Source organism: Macaca fascicularis, chromosome 16, assembly GCF_037993035.2.
Source record: "Macaca fascicularis isolate 582-1 chromosome 16, T2T-MFA8v1.1".
NCBI classification, from domain to species: domain Eukaryota; kingdom Metazoa; phylum Chordata; class Mammalia; order Primates; family Cercopithecidae; genus Macaca; species Macaca fascicularis.
This window is the reverse complement of record NC_088390.1, coordinates 65152347-65179470: the sequence shown is the minus strand read 5'-3', so window position 1 is coordinate 65179470 and position 27124 is coordinate 65152347. Positions and strand designations below refer to the sequence as shown.

At 54.4% G+C, this 27124-nt stretch overlaps 1 protein-coding gene across 50 annotated transcripts in view; it reads left to right on the top strand.

The window, feature by feature from the left end:
* Window positions 1-3706: 3706 nt before the first annotated feature.
* The window catches only part of HDAC5 (histone deacetylase 5), a 46739-nt gene continuing 23321 nt past the window's right edge, over window positions 3707-27124 (top strand). For 6 of the 50 annotated variants that reach the window (XR_012425920.1, XM_074019809.1, XM_045374726.3 and 3 more), the window contains exons 1-3: window positions 3707-3844; window positions 9934-10144; window positions 16803-16874. Coding sequence is in view for 8 of the 50 variants with exons in the window: in XM_074019788.1 (XP_073875889.1) it covers window positions 10123-10144; window positions 16803-16874 (94 nt within the window). In the remaining 42 variants the exon portion in view is untranslated. Of the gene's footprint in view, window positions 4094-9933; window positions 10145-16366; window positions 16875-23442; window positions 23623-25392; window positions 25443-27124 lie in introns of those variants that run through there. The other 44 variants (XR_012425919.1, XM_074019808.1, XM_045374727.3 and 41 more) reach the window with 24 other exon arrangements.

Here is a 27124-nt window from a genome sequence, read left to right as displayed (position 1 = left end):
ACATGGAAAAACCCCATCTCTACTAAAAATACAAAATTAGCCGGGCATGGTGGCAGGTGCCTGTAATCCCAGCTACTTGGGAGGCTGAGGGAGGAGACTCACTAAACCCAGGAGACGGATGTTGCAGTGAGCTGAGATCGTGACATTGCACTCCAGCCTCAGCAACAAGAGTGAAACCCTGGCTCAAAAAAAAAAAAAAAAAAGAAAAAAGAAAAAAAAAGCACTCTGATGAATGAGTAGGAGTTAGCCAGGTAAAGAGAAGAAGGGAGGGAGGCATTCTAGAAAGATAAAAAACAGCCTGTGCAAAGGCCCTGAAGAGCAGAGAGCACATTGTTTGAGAGAAAGTCACATGGCAGGAGTACAGAAAGCTAGCAAAGAGAGGTGACGTGGGCAGGGATCAGATCACGCAGAAATTTTGGATGTTTCTCTTTTTTTCCCCCCCCAAATATGAGGAAAGGACCAGCTGCAGTAAAAATCCCCTGGAGTGGCCAGGTGTGGTGGCTCACTCCTGTAATCCCAGCATTTTGAGAGGCTGAAATGTGTGGATCATTTGAGTCCAGGAGCATAAGACTTGCCTAGACCGGGCGCAGTGGCTCATGCCTATAATCCCAGCGCTTTGGGAGGCTGAGATGGGCGGATCACGAGGTCAGGAGTTTGAGACTAGCCTGACCAACATGGTGAAACCCCATCTCTGCTAAAACTACAAAAATTAGCCGGGCATGTTGGCCTGCACCTGTAATCCCAGCTACTCTGGAGGCTGAGGCAGGAGAATCGCTTGAACCCTGGAGGCAGAGGTTGCAATGAGCCAAGGTCGCGCCACTGTACTCCAACCTGTGTGACAGAGCGAGACTGCATCTCAAAAAAAAAAAAAAAAAAAAAGTCGTCTAGCCTGGGCAACACAGGGAAACCCCATCTCTAAAAAAAATACAAAAATTAGCTGGGCGTAGTGGCGTGTAGCTGTGGTCCCAGCTACTCGGAGGCTGAGGCAGGAGGATCGCTGGAGCCTGGGAAATCGAGGCTTCAGTGAGCTGTGATGGTGCCATTGCACTCCAGCCTGGGTGACATGGCGAGACCCTGAAAAAAAAAATTAGATGGATGTAATGGCGTGCAGCTGTAGTGCTAGCTACCTGGGAGGTTGAGGTGGGAGGATCGCTTGGACTCAGAAGTTCAAGGTTATACTGAGCTATGACTGTGCCACTGCATTGTAGCCTGGGAGACACAATGAGACTCTGTCTCAAAATAAATAAATAAGACAAAAAAGTAAAGACAAACATTCTGGTATTTATTCTTTTAGACTTTTTTTTGTTTTCTTTCTTTTTTTTCTTTTTTAGACTGAGTCTCGCTCTGTCACCAGGCTGGAGTGCAGTGGTGCGATCTCGGCTCATTGCAACCTCCACCTCCTGGGTTCAAGCGATTGTCCTGCCTCAGCCTCCTGAGTAGCTGGGACCACAGGCGTGTGCCATCACGCCCGACTAATTTTTTGTATTTTTAGTAGAGATGGGGTTTCACCGTATTAGCCAAGATGGTCTCGATCTCCTGACCTCGTGATCTGCCCGCCTTGGCCTCCCAAAGTGCTGGGATTACAGGTGTGAGTCTCTCTATGTTGCCCCGGCTGGCCTTGAACTCCTAGGGTCAATGAATTCTCCCTTTTGAGCTTCCCAAGTAGGTAGGACTATAGGCATGTGCCACCATTCCACCATGCCTGGTTAGGCTTTTTTTTTTTTTTGAGACAGGATCTCACTTTTTCACCCAGGCTGGAGTGCAGTGGTGTGTACTTAGCTCATCTCTCGGGCTCAAGCTATCTTCCCACCTTAGCCCCACAGCGTGAACACAGGTCTGGCCCCTGGCCAGGCTTTTTGATATACACATATACTCAGGCATATGAATCTAGTTTGTTGTTTTTATAATAATGGAACAATTCAGTAATGCTTGCTTGAGTCCTGATTTCCAAGAAAACAATGTATCATGGGCATCTTTTCAGGTCGGTGTAGACCTATACAATTTTTATTCTTCTTTTATATTTTTTATTTTTATTTTTTTTGAGACAGAGTCTCACTCTGTTGCCCAGGCTGGAGTACAGCGGCATGATCTCCCCTCACTGCAACCTCTGCCTCCCGGGTTCACGCCATTCTCCTGCCACAGCCTCCTGAGTAGCTGGGACACAGCCTCCTGAGTAGCTGGGACTACAGGCGCCCACCACCACCCCCGTCTTTTTTTTTTTTTTTTTTTTTGTATTTTTAGTAGAGACGGGGTTTCACCGTGTTAGCCAGGCTGGTCTCGATCTCCTGACCTCGTGATCGGCCCACCTCGGCCTCCCAAAGTGCTAGGATTACAGGCGTAAGCCACCGCGCCTGGCCTCTTCTTTTTAAAAATAGAGACAGTGTCTTGCATGTTGCTCAGGCTGGTCTTGAACTCCTGGGCTCAAGTATTCCTCCCGCCTCAGCTTCCCAAATGCTGGGATTGATTACAGGCACGAGCCAATGAGCCTGGCCCCTATAAAACTTTTTTGTTTGCTTGTTTGTTTTGAGGCAGAGTTTCATTCTTGTTGCCCAGGCTGGAGTGCAATGGCACAATCTTGGCTCACTGCAACCTCTGCCTCCTGGGTTCAAACGATTCTACTGCCTCAGCCTCCTGAGTACAGGGGATTACAGGTGCCTGCCACCCTGTCCGGCTAATTTTTTGTATTTTTAGTAGAGACGAGGTTTTACCATATTCGCCAGGCTGGTCTTGAACTCCTGACCTCAGGTGATCCGCCTGCTTCAGCCTCCCAAAGCGCTGGGATTACGGGCATGAGCCACCAAGTCCCGTCCCCTATAAAACTTTTAATATCTGGATAATATTTTACTGAATCAATGTCTCCTGCTTGGTTTGCCAATTCCCTATTGATGGATATTTCGGTTGTTTTCAACTTTTCACATCATTACACACGATCTCATGTTCATTTTTTAACATAACAACGTTTATTTTTTTGGAATACATTTTTGTTAGTGGAATTGCTGGGTCATTGACAAATTGTCTAGGTCTAATTCAACATGTTCATACTGTGTACCAAGGGGAGATGTGACGTGGATAGCACCAAAGTCAGGGAAGTCTTTCCGGCTCCTGGTCTGCTGGTTTGCCTTTTTGAAGGCCTTGGACTGTTACAGCCATACCCTGGCCTTTCCCAGGCTTTTCTTTCCCTGGCACGGATGCAGTGTGTGCGGTCAGAGATGGCGAGTTCGAGACCTGTCCGAACCATCAACACCCAGCCAGGCCCGGCTGCAGCAGCTGCGGTGGCACTCCCAGCCCCTGGGAATTCATCCCCAGGTCCCCTCCCCGACCGCGGGAGGGCGTGTTAGGGGAGCAGCTTAGGCAGGCAACGATTGCACCATCCACGGTTTGAAAAGGAAGTCCGGGAAGCGCAAGGAGGAAACTTGTACAACCCAAAGGTTGAGTCCCAGCATCCACACTCGGCCCCTGCAACGACCCTTCCACTCTTACTCGCTGGGTTCCTTTCCCTTCCCTTCCATCCCGTCTCAGCCCAACTCTATGCTGGGCACTGGCCCTTTAAGGAGCTGTCACGATGGCGTCGCTGGCCCCGCCCGGCGGGGAGGGCCGAGAGGCAGGGGAGGGGTTGGTGGTGGCTGCGGGGATGGGGCGGGAGGGGGGGTCTGGGTCTATTTTTAGCTTCGGGTCGGGTCACGTGACGGGAGTGACGTCTCCGAATGTTGTTGTTGGTGGCGGCGGCGAGCGGAGCCGGAGGAGCCGCCGCAAAGATGGAGGAGCCGTCGAGGAGGCGCTGCCGTCGCTGCCGCCGCCGCTGCTGCCGCCGCCGCCCGCGAAGCCGGAGCTCGAGCCGCAGCGGGTGAGCGCGCCGCCCCGGCCCAGACCCCGTCTTCCCGGCCCCTGGGACGCGAGGCGGCGCCCCCTTCGCCTTCCGTCTCTGTCCGTAGGCTCCCAGCGCGCGCGCCGAGCTCCGCGCCCCCTTTCCTTCCTCCTGGGCCCGGGTGCCAGCCGGCGCTCCCCGGGAGCGTCGCCAGCCCGGGAGCTGGGCATCGGGGTTGCTGCGCGCGCCCCTCCCTGCCCCTCCCAGACAGGGGCGCCTTCCCTGCAGGTAAGGGAGGGGCCCGCCTTCCCGCGCCCCCAAATGGCTCGGAGACCGGGCGGGGTTGTCAGATTTGTCCCTTCCCTGGCGGCGCATGTTGCGTTGCAGAGCCATTTGAGCCCTGCACCCGGATTCTGTGCAGACCCCTCTTCGCTGGACACCCCTTTCTTGGTACTCTGAGGTGAGGTGTGCTGCCCACCCACAGCGCTTCTTCCCATAGCTACGAACGCATCCTTGATTTTATGCCCTTGACTTGTGTGCATGAGGAGGGGGACTGCGGAGTCCACCTTACTTCTCTCTCCATTATTCTCACCCCGTCTCCTCTGAGGCGTTACTGCGTTTGTTTCCACCCTCTTCTCCTGTCTGACACCCTGGAGCCAGGATACGAGAGCGAGGAGATGAAATGGAGCTCTCCCCCAACCCCTTCTTGTCTGGGGTGGATGCCCCCCATTTTTCATCCCGGGTCTGTATCTCAAGGAAGCGGGAGCACTACCAGTGTCTTGTTAACTTGGGGGAGTCACCTTCTCCACCCTACCCTTCCCTGGGGCCCTGGGGAAGATGAGAAGTGGCTGGGTGTAATTAATTAATCTGGGAGCCTGGTGGGGGCTGTTGGAGTGGAGAGGTTGGGTGCTTCCTTTGGGAGAGGAGATAACCACCTGATATCCCTGACTGATACCCCTTCTGAGATGAGGTGTGTCCCTAAAGAGGAAAGGTAACAGCTGCAGTTGCTTTTAGGAGGGTGCAAAAGGGACCCATCACTCTTGTCAGTGACTACCATGCTTTTGGGACCTGGAATTAGATTTGGAGCTTGGGTAGGTGGTGATGATTTGGTTCAGTGTCCAACTGGGAGGGGAGGATGGAGCCAGATTATGGGAACAAAAGGAGGTTGGGGGGAGGGTGAGATCCAGGAGTCTTGGTCAGAGGGACCCCTGGCCAGATTGCTTTGCAGGATTGCAGTCTGGGTCTGGGTCCTGCCTTCGGCCTCCTCTTAGGTTCGGAGGATGTAGGCAGACAGGGATGGTCTTCAGTTTCCCAAGTCCTAGGCACCCTGAGCCGATGCTGGCTGTTGAGATGCTGGGCTGGGCTGGGCTGGCTGGGCTGGATGGTGGATGAGCCATGTTGGGGACTGCCTGCTTCTTCATTCCAGTCTTCCCTCCTTCCTCTCCCTCCTAAACACAAAGCTTGGGGAGATCTTGGTTTGTCTCCTTCCTCTTTTCTTGACTCCTCTCTTTGCCTTCTCTTCACTTGAACTTGGATCTGGGCTTTCTTGACAATGCAGTAGTAGGGGTCTCTCTGAGTTAGAGAAATGGGCTCCCAGCATCTCCACTCTGTCCTGGGAATGTGGGCATGCCGGAGACCAGAGAGACAGATCTCAGGTGCGGGTTACTTGGGGGCAAGGATGGAGGAAATGTTAGTTCTGTGCCAGCCTCCCCTTCTTCTCCAGTATATCCTCCTACTTTGGCTGGATCGTGTAATTTGGAGGGGGGCAGCAGTTTCACATGCCCCACCCACCCCAAGTAGCTGCAGAGACAAAGGTTTGCTTTCCCTTCTCTAGGGGTGGCATCTTAACTGTGTGTTTAGAAATGGGGCCTGGGAATGTTGGGGGGTGTCATTTGTGTTCCCGCATAGTGGGGGAGGGGAATCAGCTATAGGAGCTGGGGGTAGCGCGGTCGGTGCTGAAGTACCAGCTGCTCTTTAATAATTAATTCTTCCTACTCACATCCCTTTGAGGAGGGATGTCTGGAACACAGCATCAGGCTCAGCCAGCCTGCTAGAGGACGCACTCCTGTTGGTGGCGGTGGTGGGGGGAGGGGGAGACAGCAAGGGGGGGGTGGTTCTTGGCATTTTTGGAGCACTGTAGCTTGCTCATGAATGAAAACCTGATGCAGCCGGTGAGGGGGCCTATTGTAGCCGACTTTAGCTAATTAAACTTTCTCTGCCTTTCTTCTTCCCCATCCCACCTCACCCCAGGCCCAGCCCCAGCCCTTTCTTGAATGGGGACCCTGTCTGGTAGTGCTGGGAAGAGGGTATCATTCTGCCTGAGGTTTTAGGGCAAACAGACCCTGTCTTCTGCCCTCTGCCTCCGCCTCCTCCCTTCCTCCCCTCTCACCAACCCCCCTCTTTTTTTTTTTTTTTTTTTTTTTCTAGAAATAGCAGCCTCCTCCATCTGGCTTGTGCAGATGCCTGGAGCTGCGTCTGAGCAGACAAACAGAAATGGGCCGATTGCAAAAATGAATTTGTCAGCCTGGTGCCTTTTTTCCTTCCCTGTCACCCTCCCCCTTTCCCTGGTTTGGGGCCTGGACATCTGACTCTGCCACCCTTCATGGCCCTGATCCTTCTGGGTTTCTGTTGGCATAGCTTGAGGGAGGCACTAGGCAACAGAAGCTCTCGGAGGCTGAGGAAAGTGGTAGGCTGTGGCCATGGTCAGGAAGGGTCAAGATAAGTCCCTAGTACCTTTGACCTTTGGGTGGGATGTCTTGGCTTGTAACTTTTTTTTTTTTTTTTTGAGACGCAATTTCACTCTTATTGCCTAGGCTGGAGTGCAGTGGCGCAATCTTGGCTCACCACAACCTCTGCCTCCGGGTTCAAGTAATTCTCCTGCCTCAGCCGCCTGAGTAGCTGGGATTACAGGCATGCACCACTATGCCTGGCCAATTTTGTATTTTTTTTAGTAGAGACAGGGTTTCTCCATTTTGATCAGGCTGGTCTGGAACTCCTGACCTCAGGTGATCCGCCCGCCTTGGCCTCCCAAAGTGCTGGGATTACAGGCGTGAGCCACCGTGCCTGGCCGGTTTGTAACTTTTTGATGAGGTTGTTGAGGTAGAGTGAAACAATCTCAGACTCCCAAGACTTGGTTCACACTGCTTGACCCTGTCACCTATGACCTAGGGGGTGCCCTGGCCTGGGGCCAGAGCAGGTGTGTTGGGAGGGGGTTGCATGGTGGTACTGGAGTCCAGGTTCCAGAGAGGGTCTCCAAGGGACACCTGACTCCCCAATAATTTTGAGGGAGTTGTTCGAGCGACAAGATCGCTACAGGGTAACATTGTGAACCTATGGCCTTTGGAGCATTGCATTGTACCATGTGCCCCTCACTTGTCTGTCCTCCTCCTCCCACCCTTTGCCAGAGTTTGGGGTTTCCACCCTACTTCCCCAGGCTCAGCCCTGAGCTTGTAGGGTGAGATGCAGCCCGTTTCCTTCATTCATCCTAGCCCAGCTGTCTTGGCTGGATGTGGGAGGTGGTTTTGGATCCTGGAGTAGGGTAGGGGTTGTCTGGAAGAAAGAGTTAGTGTGAGGTAGTGGGGCAGGACGCTTGGGGTGGGCAAGGGGTCTGCCTACTTATGATGTCCTGGAAGTTGGGCCGCTCCCTGGTTTGGCATCCAAGTGTTAGGTCATCTGGGACACAGCTCCTGGTCCCTGACTGCCCACTGAGACCCAACGGATTTCTCTGGCAGATGTGGGAACAAACAGCTCAGGTTTTAAACATCAGACTCCCCTTCTCCCCTTCATGCCCCACCCCAGACAAGAATCTGTGCTTGTCCCAATCAGACCGTGGACACTGCTTTGTTTCTCAGGGAGGCCCAGCCTGTGGCTCTGGTTCACTTGGGAGACTTGATGGGGGTGTTGGCAGACACTCTTTACAGGTGGACAGGGGCCCAGGGATCTTGCTGAATTTTATAGGATAGGGAGGAGTAGATGTACCTAAGTCCTGAGCCCACCGTGAATTCAAAGAGCTACTCCCTTCCTCTTCTGCCTCAGGGGTGAGGATCAGCGCCTTTAAGACCCAGAGAGACAGTGGGTGGCTTAGGATGATGGGGGCTGGGGGCTAAGCTTAATCTGGTTTCTGTGCCGCTTGGGGCTGTGCCCCTTCTGAGCACCTTGTTGTGGAGGTGCCTCTCAACGTGGAGATGGGCTGGGCTACTCAGGCTTCTGGGAATCGTGGGAATTTCTGAACCTGTGTTCCCCAGCCCACGGGAAAGGGTGTGAGCGGGACTGGGCGCCAGCCCTGGTGTGTGCGCAGGCCGAACTGCCTGCCCACATGGGCCCTGCCAGAGCACCAACAGCCCTACCTGCCACATTCCTGAGCTTGGCCTCAGCCCTGCCTGTGTAGCCTTTTTTGTCCTAATCCCATACCTGTGCCTGTCAGGAGCAATTTAGCCCCTTCAACTCTGCCCCCCAATCTGAGTGTACCTTTCTCCAGCCATAGAGTCCAAGCCCTATGGGCAAGAGCAGACAGCAGCAAGCCTGGGACCTCAAGGTCTTGTGTGTACATGCGCGCGCGCGCGCGCGCGCGCATGTGTATTCACGTTCTTGTGTTTCTGCCATAGCTGGCTTCTGGACTCCAAATGGACCCCACCCTTGGGAATCTGATGAGAATGCAAGGCTTACTGAGAATTAATCCTGCCAGGAGGTGGGGCTGTCTAGGTTGGGCAGAGCTGATTGCTGGTTCGAGGCTTGGGGAGCAGAGTTAGGGCTTAAACTCGCAGCAGCTCACAGCCTCCTCTGATGGCTTCCTTCTACCTTGCTTTCATTGGGTATTGGAAGGCCTGCCTTCATTTGGAAGCAAATGAATGAGATCATGTCTGGGGTGGATCGTGGGCTGTTAAGGGATGGGCCAGGTGGCTGTGTGCATAGTGTCTGAGGCTTGAGGACTAACTGTGGGGGAGAGCTGGAGGAGTGGGCATGGGTTGGCAAAGCCATGGTCCTGTAATACCTCCTCCTTTACTATGCTGGCCTCAGCAGGGTTACCGCTGGGCCTTTTGTTGCTTTTGTACAAACTGGGAAAAAATTGTCCCTTGTTTTGGGTGGACTCAGCATGTCAGGCCATGGCTTGGCAGGCAGGGCACAGGCTGGATTTTATACCTCCCTGGGCCAGACCTCCTTACACAGAGCACAACCTGTACAATATACACAAAGCCCTGGGCTTGGGCCCTGCACCTGCCAGGCCAGGGGTACTAGATTTGGAATGGAGAGGTCTCTGATTTTCTCAGTTCCTGGAAAGAGAAGCTATTGTCCTGGTCTGTTGTTGAACTGGGCGAGACCAAAACGGAAATACATCCATGTTTCCAGAGTTGGGTGGCACAAGGATCAGAAAGTCGGGAGAAGACCCCTAGAAGTCCCAGCTTAGGCTTTGGAGGCTGGGATACCAGTTTCTCCCTTAATTTCTGCCAGGGACTCTAGATCAGCCCTGCATCTCCCCACTGCTATGGACAGAGATCAGAAGCCCCCTGCACTTTCTCCTTTGGTGCACACCTAGTACCATGGCAGGCACTGTTGGGAGTCTATAGGGTCTCCCCACCTGGCAGTAGACACTCACCTGAAAAGGGATCTGTTGGGTTTGACCACCATAGCCATTTCCTATCCCTTGGGCTCTGGGAGCCTCATCAGTTAGTAAGATAAGAAACCAGGGTCTGGCCAGGCGCGGTGGCTCAAGCCTGTGATCCCAGCACTTTGGGAGGCCGAGACGGGCGTATCACGAGGTCAGGAGATTGAGACCATCCTGGCTAACCCGGTGAAACCCCATCTCTACTAAAAAATACAAAAAACTAGCCGGGCGAGGTGGCGGGCGCCTGTAGTCCCAGCTACTTGGGAGGCTGAGGCAGGAGAATGGTGTGAACCCGGGAGGTGGAGCTTGCAGTGAGCGGAGCTCCGTCTCAAAAAAAAGAAAAAAAAGAAAGAAACCAGGGTCTATCCAGTTCTGCTGATTTCCACTGTGGCTGTGAGCAGGTATCCCTCCCTCTCATCCCTCTCATCCCTCTCATCCCCAGGTATAAACTGACAAGCTCCAAGGTCTCCTTCGACTCTCAGATTCCTGAGTTAGGGGCCTCTAACCCTGCTCCATCTCTCCCCAGGGATGCCGTTCTGAGTGCCTGACTGCCTCGCCCCGAAGGATGGCCTCGGATGGGCATTAGAGGCACGGCGGCCCCGGGCTACCGTCCCGTCCGTCTGTCTGTTATCGTCTGTCTCTCTTGACATCACCGCAGCTCCACCCCCTCCCGTCCCAGCCCCCAACGCCAGCTTCCTGCAGGCCCAGAGCCGGCATGAACTCTCCCAACGAGTCGGGTAAGAGCTGGGAGGTTGGAGAAGAGCACCCTGGGGTAGCTTTGGATGCAATGGGCTGTGTGGGTTTCCCTTCCAGGCCAGCTGACCTTTACTGTCTGATCTATAAGGGAATGAGAGGGTCAGGAGTGGAGAGGTGTTGCAAGAAAAGGCCCATGAGGTAGACCTGGGAATTGATGGATTGATGGTCCGGCCTGGTCCTGGGAAGGCAATGGGTCCTACTCTGCCCCCCATGCTTGCCCTCTCAACTTAGGGGTATTCAGCTCTACCTCCGCCTTCCCCTGCTAGCCAAGACAGACACTGAAGGGGCAGTGTGTATCCCTGAATCTCTCTCGGCAGTCTGAGACGAAGTTGGAGGAATTTCTTTACTATAGCAGAATGCCCAGCTTCCTTTTTGTGGTGGTGGCTTCTTTACTTGGTGGAATGTTTGTGTTCCACACTTTTTTCTTAGTGGAGGTTTACAAGGGCACTGGGCCTTAACCTCCGTGTATGGGTGCGTGGTGTTGGGTGGGAGTGGGGTGACGTGGGTAGAGGAGTCTCGGCTCTCCTCTGAGTCCAGGTAGACTGCCTCTCTTCCTCTTGGGCCGTTCATATGATAGATTGCTAATCTGGGGTCTTTTACTCTGAGATTTCCTGTTCCTGTCTGCTTCTAGGACCCTGTCCAGTGCTGCCAGAAATAGTCTATTGGGGGGACTCCAGGCAGCTTGATGTGCAGCTGCTTCTGGATGTGTGCCTGTGAGGCTGTGTTCTAGTGGCCTGAGCTGGACCCTCAGCAGTTTCCCAGGAGGGTCGTGGGCCAGTGTGGTCAGAGTCATGGCTGTCTCCTCCTCTTTGACTGTCTCCTTCTGCAAGGTGTTAAAGGTCCATCTTGCTCAACTTTAGCCGTCCATGGCCCATAATACGCTCCATCTTTTTATGTAGGGGTGAGTGGATATTTCTCCTTTTAGAGATAGGGCAATTAGGGCCTAGGATGAATACCCATTCGCAGGATTGTACGGAAGCAGCATGAGGGAGGAATCCAGACCACCCCACATTTTCTTCCCCGTCATCCTTCCTGCAGGGTTTGCGGTTCCCCCTCAGATATTCCTGCCTCTGCCCTTGCCCTCATTCAGCCCATAGGGGCTGGACTGGGTGGGCTGCCCGGCTCTGCCTTCTTGCTTCCCCCTCTGAGACTGGGTGGCGAAGGGAAAGGAGAGGCCTGGGTCCTCATCTGTCCCTCGTGCATCTCGGTTGAACACTACCCCAGCAAGCTCAGCCATGTCGGGCAGTAGTGCCAGCTGCTTCTTTCCTCTGAGTTGTGACGCTGACCTGTCCAGGAGCCATCTCCAGTCCGTGCTTCCCGTGGGGCTGGGGTCTAACTCTTGGCCATGGGAATTGAAGCTGCCGAGAGGCATCTGTTGGTGGCTTGGAGAGGATTTTTCCCAGGTTTGGGGTTTCCTTCCCTCGCAGGGAAATGTGATAAGCAACCCAGGATAGATGAAGTTATTGGGTTACCTTTCCAGACGCTGGCGGGCTGAGTTTCCCTTGCAGCTACCTCTGCGGGAGCTGACAGGAGTGTTGGAGTTGCTGGATGTGTCCACCAGTGTAGGAGGCCAGTGGCTTAAGAGCCACTGCTGAGCCCTGGCCAGGAGGGCATCCTGAGTGGGCCTGTGGAGTGGGCCCCGCCTCCTGGCTGGCTTTCCAGCTCCCCCCAGCAGGGGGAGATGCTGTCTTCTCTGTGTTGGGGAAAGAGGGAGAAAAGGAGGGGGCCAGGGATTGGGAACCTCATTTTAGGATTGTTGAGAGGCTTTGGAGCTGGGGCAGCTGCTTAGGGATGTTTGCTTGAGGCCCTTCCTGCGGAGTGTTCCTGGGGTTCTGGGACTGGCTTTCCCAATTGTGGGGTTCCAGCTGCCCTGGGCCAGGGAGATAGCCAGCCTGCCTGCAGCTCTTTCTTTCTGAGGGGCCTAGCGTCTGCCATTCCCAGAGCTTGGGCTGGCATCTGGGCTAGGGCTGGGTTGCCCAGCGCCTGGCAGAAGCCTGGAAACCACATGCCTTGGAACTCGGCGGAAGCAAAATGAAACCACCGATTGTAGCCAGAGCACGCGGGTGTCCACTCTCCGTAGACACCCTGCAGCGAGCCCCAAGAAGGAAAGGTATGGGCCACGGGGCAGGAGATAAGAGGTGGGAAGGATGGAAATGGTTAGTCCCCAGGGTCTGCTGCAGCCCCTGAGCGCCTCCTACCTTCTCCTCACTTCCCTGAACACTTGCTCCTCTTTCCCCAGAGTACAGAACAGCAGGCTGGGTAAGGGGCAGAGCTTCTGGTTTCTCTCAAGTCCTCTCAGCGTAGGAGCTTTTCTGTTTGGCAAGTCTTCACTGAGTATCACCAACAGGCTCAGCCTGTGGAAGACAGAAGAAAACATGAGATGGGCCATCCCTGGCCCTCACAGTGAACACGTTAGCAAGAGAGACTGTTTCTGGTGAGGGGCAGCAGGTGGAGACTGTGAGTGATTTCCTTCTGGGGCCCACCAGGGAGGTGGGAGCTGATGACTTCCCTCTGGCTTGGGCTGCCTGCCAGCCTTTGACTTTATTTACCTCTTTTGCAGTCTTGGAATCACGGGTGGAGGTTATTGATGGGGTTACCTGCTTCCCTGAGACCATTAGCTGATCTCTGCTTTTTCTTCAGGCCAAAGGGGGCTTGAGGATTAAGGCTTTCTTTATTTTTCTGGAACTGATTGCTTCTGCACGTTCTCCTCAGTGGGGCTGAAAGGCTGACAGAAGTTTCCCTCAGCTCAGACTCGGCCCAGCCAGGTTGGAGGAGCCACCCAGGGGCCTGGGACCCAGGCCAGCTTTGGTTGAACCCTCTTCTCAGTGCCATTGCCCAGAAGAGCAGGCAAGAGTGAGGCCCACTGTGCAAGCCAGTCTGGGTGGCAGCGGGGCCATGGGGGAGGCGGCCAGGATCCTTCTCCCTAGTGTGAGAGGAAGACAAGCTTCAGGACAACACCTGCCTGCCTAGCACCTCCCAGAACCCTTACACTCTCTTTCCCTTTCCTAGGATGGAGGGCAGCAGCCCCCGCCAACCCCTGCTCTCTGGGTGACCAAAGAAACTGGGGCATGGGTGTAGGGTGGAGCCAGGAACCTCGGTGTCCTGCCTCCCAGCCTTGGGCTCTGCCTCTAAGCCCCCGGGGACGGCAGGCAGTGAGAAAGTGGGTCAGCCCTGGCATGGGGCCGGGGTCTAGGAAGTGGACTCCTGGCCTCCCTTCTCTACAGAGGTGTGTCCCCTGACACACCTCTGTGCTCACTGCAGAGTGGGACCTGCTTCTCCCCTCCTCTTCCCTGCTCTGTCATTCCAAAGGGATTGAAGGCTTAGAATGGAATGGCCAGAGAAGGCAGGGTCAACCCTGAGGGGAAGTAGAAGATGCCAAAGTAGGTGTTCACATTTTTTCTGAACTTGGCTTCAAATGAGAGCGTTCAGCCAATACTTAGCATGGGGTCTGGCACATGGCAGCTCCCAGACCATGCTGATGGGCTCCAGCACGACTGGGCTCGAAGGGCAGGAAAGAACAGGAGGGCGGGCAGGCCTGATGTCTGGGGCTCAGGGAAGCTGGCATCTCACACTCCATCCAGGGTGCTCCTCGGCCAGCCCTTGGCTTTTTCACTGTGCACTAAGCAGACTTTGCTTTCTTTTGGTCAGGGTCCCCCATCCCCCACAGCCTTTGGGCTCAGGAAATGGAACCTGGAGCCAGGGTTAGGTGCTTTCCTCCTTCAGATTCAGAGGGCTAGGAGGTCAGAGTGCAGCCTTTGAGGGAGAGGCAGAGTGAGTCTGGGGAGGACAGTCCTGGCTCTGGGTGAAGCTCATGTACCCCATGCTTGGTGAGTGCTCCATAAGGTTTGTGGGATGATACATGGGTGTGCTGGATGGGAGAGAATGGAGAAGAGAAGTGAACTGCAAGGAGGGGGGCTAAAGCATGAAGGATTAAAGTTAGACATTAGGAGGACCTTGTATCACCTGAATCTCAGAAGAAAAAAAGACATTTGTCCCCATCCCAAACCTCCTCTCTTATTCCCTTGGAGGGTTCTGGGAATTGCACTGAGGATTTTCTGGCTGTGTCTGACACTTTGCTTCCTGTTTCTTGGAGGCTGTAATGGTGCTGGGAGCTGGCTGCCCAGCTCCCCGCTCCAGCCACCTGTCCTGGGTGTCCCTGTCCTGGGTGCTCCTATCTTTCCTAAGCAGGAAGGCCTCTTTCTTCGATGTCTGGGTGCTCCAGGTTCTGGGGGCCCTACTTTTGAGTCCTGGTAACTGACGCCTTCCTCTTTAGAACAAGCCTCTCCTGCCACACTCTCCCATGCCGGGGGGAGGCAGAGAGAGCTGGGACAGGGCTAGCCAGCCCTTCTGGTTGCTCCTAGCGTGGGTGGGTGGAGTCCTGGGCTGGGAGGGGTTGCTGCTCCCGGCTTTCTGGGCTCCCTTTAATCTGCTGCCCATCACCCCACTGATGGAGACCTTCCCTTCCCTTCCTCTTGAGAGAGCCTGGTTGGCCAGGATGAGGTTGGGGCAAGAGGTGGTGAATGAGATCCCCAGCTATACCATGAGATGTCCACCAGCGCTAGGCCTGTGAGGGAGTACTGTTCCTTGCCCTTTTTCTAGAATCTGCCTGGCTTAGAAGCTGCAGCTCCAGACCGCTGTTTCTTTCCTGGTCCACCACTGGGTACTCTCTAGCAACATATACATCTCACTAGTCTAGGGCTTGGGAAAGCCTGCCTCTGTCTATAGGTGTGGTCCCCCTAATCCTCCCACTCCCAGCCTGAGGGCAGGAGACCCCTTTGCCATCCCTGACTGGCAGAAGCTGGCTGGGAAGTTGGCTCCAGGAGCCACAGCCACTGTGTCCTTGGTTGGCCAGCTCCTCCTGGGCTCCCAACAAGAGGGTGAGGTCATCCAGTGCAGAGGGAGGACAGGTGTCCCTGGCTGCATGCCTGGAGTGGGGGTCAAGGAGGGGGCTCCAAAATAGCAACTGTGACATCAGGAAGCGGGAGGGGGATGCAGACACAGGAATAACCAGGCTATTAAAAGGCTCTAGTGAGGTCAGGGGGCCAAGTGGGATCTTTGTACCAGTGGGAGGCACAACCTGAAGAGCAGGGGCAGGCCAGTGGTGGGGAGGGTGGGTGAGTGGCACTGGTCCTCATGGCGCATCAGCCCCAGGACCGAGGGAGCAGGGGCTGTGCTGCCAGGCCTGGGGCTGACTGATGGGGAATGGCTGGATGCTGAAAAACTCTTGACTCTCCTTAGCGAGGCTCCATCCTCAAGTCTCTTCCTACTTGAGCACAGGGGTCATTATACCGGTTAATAGAAACCCTGGGAAATGGGAGGCAGTGGAGTGTGGTGGTTAGAGCTCAGACTTGAGCCTCAGACATCCCAGCCCTGCCATGTAAGCAGCTGTATGACCTAGCATGAGTGACTTCATCTCCCTGTGCCTCAGTTTTCTCATCTGTACCTCTCTCCTAAGGTCACCACACAGAATAAATGAGATGATGTATATGATGTTCTTAGCACTGCACCTGGCACATTGCCAGGGAGGAGCTACCTGTGCTATGAGAATTGGCAGATGTTCCCTGGTCCCCTTTCCTGGACTGGGGTGAGGAAAGGGGACCAGGGGACACCTGTCTGCCCAGGAGGAGTATCCCTATAACCTAGAAAGAAGCTGAGGCTGAGCAGCCTCTGGAGGTGACACTCCAGAATGAGCGGGAGTGTTTAGGGGACTCTCTGCTGGTCGAAGGGGTGGGGAGACACCTCTCAACACTGTGGGAGGGCAGAAGTTAAGCAAACCTCCATGGGGCTATTAGAAATCCAGGGAAAGTGCCTGTCTGCCAGCCTCTCCCAGGCCCTTCTGATTCCTTTACCTGCTTTGGAAGGCAAGAAGGAAGACGGAGGCTTGAGTCTGGCTTCTTGGTCTCTATCCCCTGGCTTGCTTGCCAAGAGTAGCAGCCAGAGCCGCTCCCAGATGCCTGGGTACCCCAGCCGGCGTCCTTCCCTAGCCCAGCCTCTGGCCACCCAGCGCTGTGGCCTTGGCCCTGAGTGCAGGCCCTCCCCTGTTCCCATCCCCCTCGCCTGGCGCTTCCTCCTGGGGTAGAACCGCCTCCCCCCCCATGGGGCCTCCTGGCAGCCGGCCCGCAGCTCCCTGAGCATGCTCCACCTATTTATAGACAGGGCCCTCCCCCAACTGCTATTTCAGTCTCCTGCCAGCTGCCGGCGGCGGCTCATTCGGGAAGGAGGAGCAGGGAGCCGGGCCCAGAGCTGTCACCCAGGGTTGGGAGGGAACACAGAGCCCGCCTGCCCGCTGAGCTCCCCTTCCTGTCCCAAGTGCTCAGCCATACCCCAGCTCCTAGGAATCAGGGAGAGGCTGGTGGTCAGATGCCCCTCTAGAGCAGAGCTGGGCCTGCACCTCTAGGGACTCCCTGCCCCTCCTGCCGCCAGGAGTGCCCAGGCCGGATGAGGCACTTCCCCACAGTGCGGGTCCCATCGGCAGTGGCCTGAGGGAACCTGTGCAGTGCGGGCTGCCGGACCACCTTCCCTTCAGCCTGCTCCCCGCCTCTGGCGGCCCCCTCCCTGGCATGCTGCTGGTGCCCAAGGCTCAGGGGCTCGTGGAGATGCTGCAGACCATCTATGAGACAGAATCCTGTTTCTCAGCAGATGGGATGTCAGGCCGGGAACCATCCTTGGAAATCCTGCCGCGGACTTCTCTGCACAGCATCCCTGTGACAGGTAAGTGCCTTGGTGTCCCTGCCTGCCCTCTGTCATCAGGCATCCTTGTCCCTGGGCTGAGCATCTGGCCCTGAGCCTTGCATAGATACAGTCCTGCATAGATCTGTCTTGAGAGTTTTGTTGAGAATACATGGGGCTGGGGGATCCCTGCTCAGAGAGGCCCCTGTCCTCCCTGCCCAGAGCCTCCTGCTCCCCTGTGCCCCGCAGCTGTACTCTGCTGCATCTCTTCTAGTCCCCTCGGTCTCTGGCAGGGTCAGCATCCGCTGCTGGGGGCTGGGGGTTACTGGAGGATCCTGGCCTAGTTGGCACTGTGGTCAGAGGGGAGGAAGTGGGTCAGTGACCCGCCTCCACGCTGCCCGCTCCCCAGGTTTGGACAAGGGAAGAGGGCGTAGCTGTGTGTCCACAAGAATAAAGGTTACCCCAGCTCCTCTGTCTTGGTTCTTGGGGCTAGAGGATCGAGTACAGTGACTTCCACAAGTCCCCAGCCAGGAGTCTCCTGAGAATCAGACACTTGGGGAGGCTTGGTGCAGTTGTGATGGAGTTAGGCAGAGGCTGCCAACTTGGAAATTGAGGGGCTTGGCTGCCTTAGCCCCTAGCTGGCTCCCGATAGCGCTTTTCTCCCCAGGTCTGGGTTGATTCCCATCTCATGAGGATGAAGAGGTGTTACTCTGGCTCAGATGGGCTTCAGGACCCCCTAATCCTGCCACCTTCTCAGCAGGAACTTTTTTGGCTCTTGGCTAGGGGTGGGGTCCCCCAAAGCTGGGCCACTCCTTCCCTCACTCCTGGGAACCTGTTGGTAGCATCAAGCCTTCCTGGCACAGCCTCCCCACCAGGCCGGCACCACAAGATGCTTCCTCCAGGGAGGGGCCTGCTGGACCTATGCCTGCTCAGCCCCTCCTGGCAGTGGCTTGGCACTCAAGTGTGGGTGTCTGTGTGTGTGCATGTGAATGGGGAGTCCTTGCTTCTGGATATGTGGGTGTGCATCCCAAGCTTCACATTGGAAGGTGGGAACTGTGTGCCTCTGCAGGTGCCTGTGATTTGGCTCTGAGCTACCCAGGGATAAGGTTGCAATGGGACTTGGATGTGTCAGAGCATGAATGTTTTGGGAAGATTCAAAAAATCTTTGGAACATGGACTGTCATCTGCCCAGGCAGGGATGCCCATGCAGTGTTCTCATGTAGAGGCATGGCCCTGAAGACTAGCCCTGCAGGGTATCCATGCAGGCCCCGGGGATAGGGACATTACCCTGGGGCCAGCCCTGTAGGCTGGGGTGGGGATGGGGGCGTAACCTTGGGGACCAGCTCTACAAGATACCCAGGTAGTCCCCTAAGGTAGGGGCATATGCCTGGGGGCCACCTACACAGGTTCCTGGGATGAGGAATAAACCCAGAGGGCTGGTTCTTATCCTGGTCTGGAGTCCACAGGTCCAACTAAAGACCCTGCCTGCTGGCCCCCAGCCCATGGCCTCTGGGACTCAAGGTGGTCTTTTGGAAGCCAGAATAATCACAGAGCATCTTCTTGGGACAGCTCCACCCTATCTGGCTTATCAGGTCCACCCATCCTGCCCTGTCCCCTCTGTTCTTTGCTACCAGCAGGAGCCAGCAGTTGGCCGGAAGTTTCCTCCCCAGCTTGTTCACTCACCTCATTTCAGATTGTACCCCAGAAACCTTGCAGGCTGGGACCCTGCTCTCTCATCTCCTCCCTAGGCCTGGCTGCCCATGCATGGACTTCCAGGCAGCCCCTCTCTCCAGATCCCTGTCTCCCCGCTTCACCCCCAACACTGGCTGGCCTTCAGAGTGGTGGCTTGGTCCATGCTGGCAGGAGGGAGGCGTGAGTCACCTCAGCGGCTCGGCTCGGGGAGAGGGCTAAGAATGTTCCCCCTGCGCAGCTCTGATGCTGTGTCTGTGACGCGGCTAGGGACAGATATAGGCCTGGAGCTTGGCTGCCTTGTTTTTTTTTTTTTTTGGACTCTGGAATGTAAATAGATGTTTCAAATAGAAACACTTTAACCTTTGGGTTAAAAAAAATCCACCCCGGATAAACACGGCCATGAGGGCCCAGGCAGCCTGGTGTTTCCCTCCCCACCCGCTTTCCCCGTCTCTTGATCGGTCTCCAGACAGGATGCAAGAGCCTATGGCTGAAAAGGCAGGTGTCCAGGGAAGCTTCTTGGGACAGTCTGAATTGTGCAGGTCTCCCAAGCCCAGGGGGTTGGAGCGAGGGTCTTTCGAGGGTGGTGCCTGCCTGGCACCTCCAGCAGCATCTTTGGAACCCTATTTTAGGGACAGCCTTTGCTCTCTGGGCTGTCTTGGTTGCTGCCATTGCCCAGCACCTAGCACAGTGCCTGGCACATGGATGAATGAATGTCGCATGGGGAGGGCTGGAGTCCAGAATTGCTGGCAGGATTCCTGGGCTCTATTCTGGGGCTTGGACCTCTGGTTGAATAGAGACAGCTTTAGTGAGTCACCCCAGCGGGTGAGACAGAGCCTTAGCCTACCGAAGGACAGGGGCACTCTGCTGTTCTTTCTTGAAGAGCGGGGCAGATCTCAGCATCTGCTCTTAGCGATCAGAGATCTCCCTTGATGGATGGGGTCTCTGCCTGGCCACCCTGCCATAGCCCCCCAGTACACAGTGAGCACCACCATCATCCAAGCTTGGTTCTGGCTTAGGGAGCCTGGGAGTTTGAACTCTACTCTGGGATTCTCAAGGACACAGAGGGTGGGGAATTTTCTGCCTCCCTTATGTAGACCCTGGATTCCCCTTTGTCCTATACTGGGTGGAGCTGATGCTCAGACAATGTGCAGGCTTTATGAGACAGCATGGAGGAGGAGTCTGCTTTTCCTATGGAGGGAGGGTGTGAATCCTGCTTGTGCCAGGAAGGAATGCTGTGGACACTGGGAAGTGCCATGGGGTCCAAGTTTGGTCTTAGGGCTTTCCCTGGATATTCTTGTTTGTGCTCTTCAGACTTTCTGGGTTTGACTGTGTGTGTGTAGTGCCAGGAGGTGAAGAAGTACAAGACTCAGGGGTGAGATGGAACTATTATAATGCACTAAGTGACAAGGCTATCAGGTACTTTCCCTACTTTTTTTTTTTTTTTTTTTTGAGATGGAGTCTCGCTGTTTTGCCCAGGCTGGAGTACAGTGATGCGATCTCGGGTTGCCACAACCTCCACCTCCTGGGTTCAAGCGATTCTCCTGCCTCAGCCTACCGAGTAGCTGGGACTGCAGGTGCACGCCACCATGCCTGGCTAATTTTTGTATTTTTAGTAGAGACAGGGTTTCACTATGTTGGCCAGGCTGGTCTCGAACTTCTGTCCTTGTGATCCACCTGCCTCAGCCTCCCACAGTGTTGGGATTACAGACATGAGCCACCACACCTGGCCCTTGCCATATCTCTTTTAGGAAAGTATTGATAGCTGTGGTGTACAATTGAGAAGGATCAGAGAGGTTAAGGAACTTACTGGACATGGTGGCTCATACCTGTAATCCCAGCACTTTGGAAGACTGAGGGAGGAGGATCACTTCAGGCCAGGAGTTTGAGACCAGCCTGCACAGCATAACCAGACCCTGTCTCTACAAGAAAATGTTTTTAAAAAGTTATCCAGGCATAGTGGCATGCACCTGTAGTTCTACCTACTCAGGAGGCTGAGGCAGGAGGATTGCTTGAGCCCAGAAGTTTGAGGCTGCAATGAGCCATGATCACTGCGTTCCAGCCTCGGCGCTATAACAAGACCCTATCTCTTAAAAAAAGGGAATCTGCCCAAGATCACAGAGTAAGTGAGAGCTGGAATTTGAACTCAGGTCTCTGGGTAGGACCATTGCCAATCTACATAAAAGCTGCTTTTGGCTGGGCTGGGTGGCTCACACCTGTAATCCCGGCACTTTGGGAGGCCTAGGCGGGTGGATCAGCTGAGGTCGGGAGTTCGAGACCAGCCTGACCAACATGGAGAAACCCCATCTCTACTAAAAATACAAAAAATTAGCCGGAGTGGTGGTGCATGCCTGTAATCCTAGCTACTCAGGAGGCTGAGGCAGGAGAATCGCTTGAACCTGGGAGGCAGAGGTTGTGGTGAGCTGAGATTGCGCCATTGCACTCTAGCCTGGGCAACGAGAGCGAGACTCTGCCTCAAAAAAAAAAAAAGCGCCAGGTGCGGTGGCTCACGCCTGTAATCCCAGCACTTTAAGAGGCTGAGGCGGGTGGATCACAAGGTCAGGAGATCGAGACCATGCTGGCTAACATGGTGAAACCCCATCTCTACTAAAAATATAAAAAATCGGCCGGGCGCGGTGGCTCAAGCCTGTAATCCCAGCACTTTGGGAGGCCGCGGCGGGTGGATCACGAGGTCAGGAGATCGAGACTATCCTGGCTAACATGGTGAAACCCTGTCTCTACTAAAAATACAAAAAACTAGCCGGGCGTGGTGGCGGGCGCCTGTAGTCTCAGCTACTTGGGAGGCTGAGGCGGGAGAATGGCGCGAACCCGGGAGGCGGAGCTTGCAGTGAGCCGAGATCACGCCACTGCACTCCAGCCTGGGAGACACAGCGAGACTCCGTCTCAAAAAAAAAAAAAAAAAAAAAAAAAAAAAATATATATATATATATATATATAAAATCAGCTGGTGTGGCCGGGCGCGGTGGCTCAAGCCTGTAATCCCAGCACTTTGGGAGGCCAAGACGGGCGGATCACAAGGTCAGGAGATCAAGACCATCCTGGCTAACACGGTGAAACCCCATCTCTACTAAAAAATACAAAAAAAAAAAAAACTAGCCGGGCAAGGTGGCGGGCGCCTGTAGTCCCAGCTACTCGGGAGGCTGAGGCAGGAGAATGGCGTAAACCCGGGAGGCGGAGCTTGCAGTGAGCTGAGATCCGGCCACTGCACTCCAGCCTGGGCGACAGAGCCAGACTCCCTGTCAAAAAAAAAAAAAAAAAAAAAATCAGCTGGTGTGGTGGCAGGCGCTTGTAGTCCCAGCTACTTGGGAGACTGAGGCAGGAGAATGGTGTGAACCCAGGAGGTGGAGCTTGCAGTGAGCAGAGATTGTGCCACTGCACTCTAGCCTGGGCGACACAGTGAGACTCTGTCTCAAAAAATAAAGCTTGTTTTGTGCAGATTTTTAAAAGGTGGCCCTTCTTCTGGGTAGATACGTCCTCATGCCAGTGTGCATGTCCTGGCGATTGGAGCTTGGGTTAGATTTCAGCCCCAACTCACCCCTTTAGATGAGAGCCCATGTGCAATATGCAACCTACACAGCCTTATGTGCTGGGCCTGTCAGTGCGCTGAGCACAGGAACCATTCTGGCCTCAGGGACCTCCTGGGGTTCTGAGAGAAGGCTTTGTTTTCTGTAAATACTGAGGACCACTTGGTCTGTGGTCTTCCTCCCTGAGGGGATTTTAGCCCAAGGAGAGAAGGGGGCTCAGGGACAAAGTTGAACACCAGCCCCCGTACAACCTCCTGTAGCCCCTCCCCCGCCTCATCCCCTCTTCTTGTTTTTGAGACCCTCAGCTGTCCCTTCCCTGCCACACAGCTGCCAGACAGGAAATCAGATTAACTGTGTCCACACACACAGCTGTAACAGCTGTTAGGTTGGCAGCAGGCAGCCTGGGGACACTGAGACAGTGGTTCTCAAACTTTTGGTTGCATCAGTATTACCAAAGGAATGTATTAAAATGCAGATTCTCAGACCTTGACACCCTCCCCCCTCCCACAAAGGTTTGGATTCCGTAGGGCAGCCCAGGAACCAATGATTTAAACTCATGTCTCAGGTGATTCTGATGCGAGTAGACTCAGCCCATCCTTGGAGTAAGAGCTGTGTGGACATGGGTCACAGGGCCCAGCAGTCAGCCAGTGGATGTCCTCAGCATCCCTGGAAGGCCTTGGTGGGTCTTGGGACTCCTGGGAGAAGGGCCTATACAGGAGGAGGGAGGCTGTCGCCCCAGAGAGAGGTGAATCCAACTCCCAGCTGCCTGTTAGTCAGGAGAAAGGATGTTTCCAGCCACCAGGGAGCAGGTGTCTGAACCCCAGCGGAATGGGGGATTATGGCAAGCCGCCAGGTGGGCAGGGCACCCTGCTGGACACCCAGGGCTGTGCTGTGCTTGGGGAGTGGAGGCGGATCTGCTCTGGAGCCCCTGCCATTCTCCCCCAGGTGTGGAGCAAACAGTCCTAGCAACAGCTGCAGACTTTGAATGGTTAGTGTGCCTTTTACTTACCTGTAGCTTTGTACCCAGGTATATGCCAGAAATGGCTGGACTGGGAAATGTGAGTCTGCTTCCCCAGAGAGCATCCCAGGATCAACTGCTAACTCTATTTGTGCCAGTGAGAGATGCTTTGTGCCCACCATCAGGGCTCTGCATCCCGAGCTTAAGGTGCTTCAGAGTCACAGTCTGCCTCAAGGTTTCTGGGGGTTCCCTGCACTTGATCCCATTCTCCCCTGCACTCCTGGGCTCTGATGTTCTGGGGACCAACCAGGTGTCCTTGTCTAGACCTCTGGATCCTTAATACAGAGTTTGACCCCTTGTTGCATCTCTCTCGTTCAGTTTGAGACCGGGCCTTAGTGTTTCCCCTTCTGTTTTTTAGTGGGGAGCAGACAGAGAGCCGGAAGAGCTGGTATTAAGCCCTGGGTCCTCCATCTCCTTTCCAGGTGACCTTGGACAAGTCTCTTCCTTCTCTGGCCTCACTTTCCTCCTCTGAAAACTGGGGGAATTGAGTTGCTGATCTTCAGGCCCTTCCTTCCCTGACACTCTAAGGGTCTCTGAGGTCAGTTTCACATTGTATCTGCTTTGTGGGAAGAGGGGCTTAGGGCCTCCCATGTCCTCAACCCAGGAGGATGTGGAATAGAACTGGGGAGAGAGGTGTCACCTGCAGTGGGGCTCAGTGACATTAGAGCCCAGGGAAGAATTTTGGACTGCTTGCAGCTGGGGGCCCCGAGAGCAAGGCCCAAAACTTGTGCTCATCTGTGCTAAGTAATGTTTTTGAGGGACAAAAGGGATCCCACAGCTGTGGCCTGAGCCACAGAGCACAGAGTGGCCCTTCCTGGAGGTAGTGAGGCAGGTGAGATGGCCTGGAAGTGCGGGAGTGGGAAGGAGGCAGCTCTCAGAGATTCCTCCTCTGGCACTGACACCTAGCTACTGGCTGCACCGGCTTGTGTTGTGTGTGACCCACAGAAGGGCTTTGTTTGTGACAGGACCACAGAGTGACATTCAGACAGTCTGAAATGAGTGCTAAGACTTCCCTCTGGTGGGAGTCTGAGGCTGGCACCCTTAGAATCCAGGTGGTCTGTGAAGTTGGCCCCACTTAAAAGATTTGGGAATTCTAAGTATTTCATTTTATGCGCTTTATTATTTATTTATTTTTATTTTTATTTTTTTTGAGACAGAGTCTCGCTCTGTTGCCCAGGCCGGAGTGCAGTAGTGCAGTCTCACCTCGCTGAGACCTCCGCTTCTGGGTTCAAGCAATTCTCCTGCCTCAGTCTCCCGAGTATGTGAGACCACACTGGTTAATTTTTGTATTTTTAGTAGAGATGGGGTTTCACCACATTGGCCAGGCTGGTCTTGAACTCCTGACCTCAAGTGATCCTCCTACCTCAGGGTCCCAAAGTGCCGGGATTACAGGTGTGAGCCACTGAACCTGACCGATTTTATGCACTTTAGAAACATCCTGAGAAGGCCAGGCATGGTAGCTCACGCCTATAATCCCAGCACTTTGGGAGGCTGAGGCAGGCGGATCACCTGAGGTCACGGGTTTGAAACCAGCTTGGCCAATGTGGTGAAATCCCATCTCTACTAAAAATACAAAATTAGATGGGCATGGTGGTATATGCCTGTAATCCCAGCTACTTGGGAGGCTGAGGCAGGAGAATCACTTGAACTTGGGAGGCAGAGGTTGCAGTGAGCCAGGATCATGCCATTGCACTCCTGGGCAACAAGAGCGAAACTACGTCTCAAAAAAAAAAAAAAAAAAAAAACCATTCTGAGAAGTGGTCCACAGGCTTCACTAGATTGCCGAAAGAGTTCAGGACACAAGAAATACTAGGAGCCGTTAATAATAGCCCTGCCTGGCACCTCTTGATCTTCCCAGGCTCTGTGCCAAGCTCCTCTGTGTACATTCTCCTGAGCCTAACTACCCTGGCAGGTGGGTGCTCTTCTGCCTCCCAGTTTATAGATGCCTGCATGGAGCTCAGGGTGGTACTCCGTGCCTTGCCCTAGGAAGGGGGGTGCCTGAATTGAACCCCCAGCGTCCTCTCACTCCAGAGCCCTTGCTCTTAACCACTATGTGATGTGTGATCACTTGTGTTACTTAAGGAATTGTGAAAATTGCTAGGTGAGAGTCAGACCCAGCTTGCCTATGTGGAAATAGTATCTGAATTGTGGTAGAACCTGTTGAGCCTAAATTGGCCTCACTAGTCACACAAGAGCACAGAAATAGATCATGGGAAACTGTCCTTGGTGGGGAGGGGTCATTGGTGTCACAGCGTCATGGGCTCAGGGTGTGAAATGCTGTTCTCCGCCTCCTTCCAAACTCCCTCAGGCCAAGACAGGAACAAGAGCCTTTCCCCAATCTCCAAGAGACAGAACAAGGTAATTAGAAGCTGCTGACTCCCCAGCCTGGTGAGGGAGGTCCTGAGGGCCTGGGTGCTGGTGGGAGATTCTGCCCTCCAGGGTAGGCCAGTTACCCAGGGCTGTCTCTTAAAACAAGGGAACCTGGGCCGGGTGCAGTGGCTCACACCTGTAATCCCAACACTTTGGGAGGCCAAGGTGGACAGATCACCTGAGGTCGGGAGATAGAGACCATCCTGGCTAACACGGTGAAACCCTGTCTCTGCTAAAAATACAAATGATTAGCCAGGTATGGTGGCATGTGCCTGTAGTCCCAGCTACTGAGGAGGCTGAGGCAGGAGAATCACTTGAACCCGGGAGGTGGAGGTTGCAGTGAGCCAAGATCACCCCACCGCACTTCAGCTTGGGCCACAGAGAGAGACTCCGTCTCAAAAAAAAAAAAGGGGGAACCTGCTCGGGCGTGGTGGATTATGCCTGTAATCCCAGCGCTTTGGGAGGCCGAGGCAGGCAGATCACGAGGTCAAGAGATCAAGACCATCCTGCCCATCATGGTGAAACCCCATCTGTACTATAAAAATATAAAAATTAGCTGGGTGTGGTGGTGCGCGCCTATAGTCCCAGCTACTCAGGAGGCTGAGGCAGGAGAATTGCTTGAACCCGGGAAGCGGAGGTTGCAGTGAGCCGAGATCGCACCACTGCACTATTCCAGCCTAGCAACAGAGCGAGACTCTGTCAAAAAAAAAAAAAAGAAAAAGGGAACCTGCACAAGGTCACAGAGTGAGAGCTGGAATTTGAACTCAGGTCTCTGGGTAGGAACATTGCTAATCCACATAAAAGCTTCTTTGTGCAGATTTTTAAAAGGTGGCCCTTCTGGGTAGATACGTCCTCATGCCAGTGTGCGTGGCCTGGCGATTGGAGCTTGGGTTAGGTTTCAGCCCCAACTCACCCCTTTAGATGAGAGCCCATGTGCAATATGCAACCTACACAGCCTTATGTGCTGGGCCTGTCAGTGTGGGTCCACAGTTTGTGCTCCTAGAGCACAGGAACCATTCTGGCCTTGGGGGCTTCGTGGGGTTCTGAGAGGAGGCTTTGTTTTCTGTAAATACTGGGGACCACCTGGTCTGTGGTCTTCCTCCCTGAAGGGATTTTAGCCCAAGGAGAGAAGGGGGCTCAGGAACAAAGTTGAACACTAGCCCCGGTACAACCTCCCCTGCTCCCCTCCGCCTACCTCATCTCCTCTATTATTTTTGAGACCCTAACCTGTCCCAGGGCTGGCTTACACTGAGCACATAAGACACCCCCCACGTGGGAACCAGACTGCACACGTGTGTGTTCAGAGGGAACCTCCCTGTGCCGGGAGTCAGGACACCTGGGTTCACATTCCTGTTTTGCTGCTGCTTAGCTGGTAGGATCATCTGCAGAGCAGCCTCTTTAAGAGGCTTGGTTTCCTCACCTGTGTCTTGAGGGTATTGAAACAGATGATCTCCAAGGTCCCTTTCACTCACTCTTTTCTTGAAGGCAGCTCCTCAGATCCAGGGAGTGTCTGCACGGACCTCATTTATGTCCTGTATAGACATTCCAAATGGCGTAATAATGCCCCGTGCCTTGTACCCTATGCCCCTTGGGTCCCCTCCACTCCTCCTAGCTTTCTGGGGCTGGTGGCTCCTGGAGCAGGGCCTTTTTTTTTTTTTTTTTTTGAGATG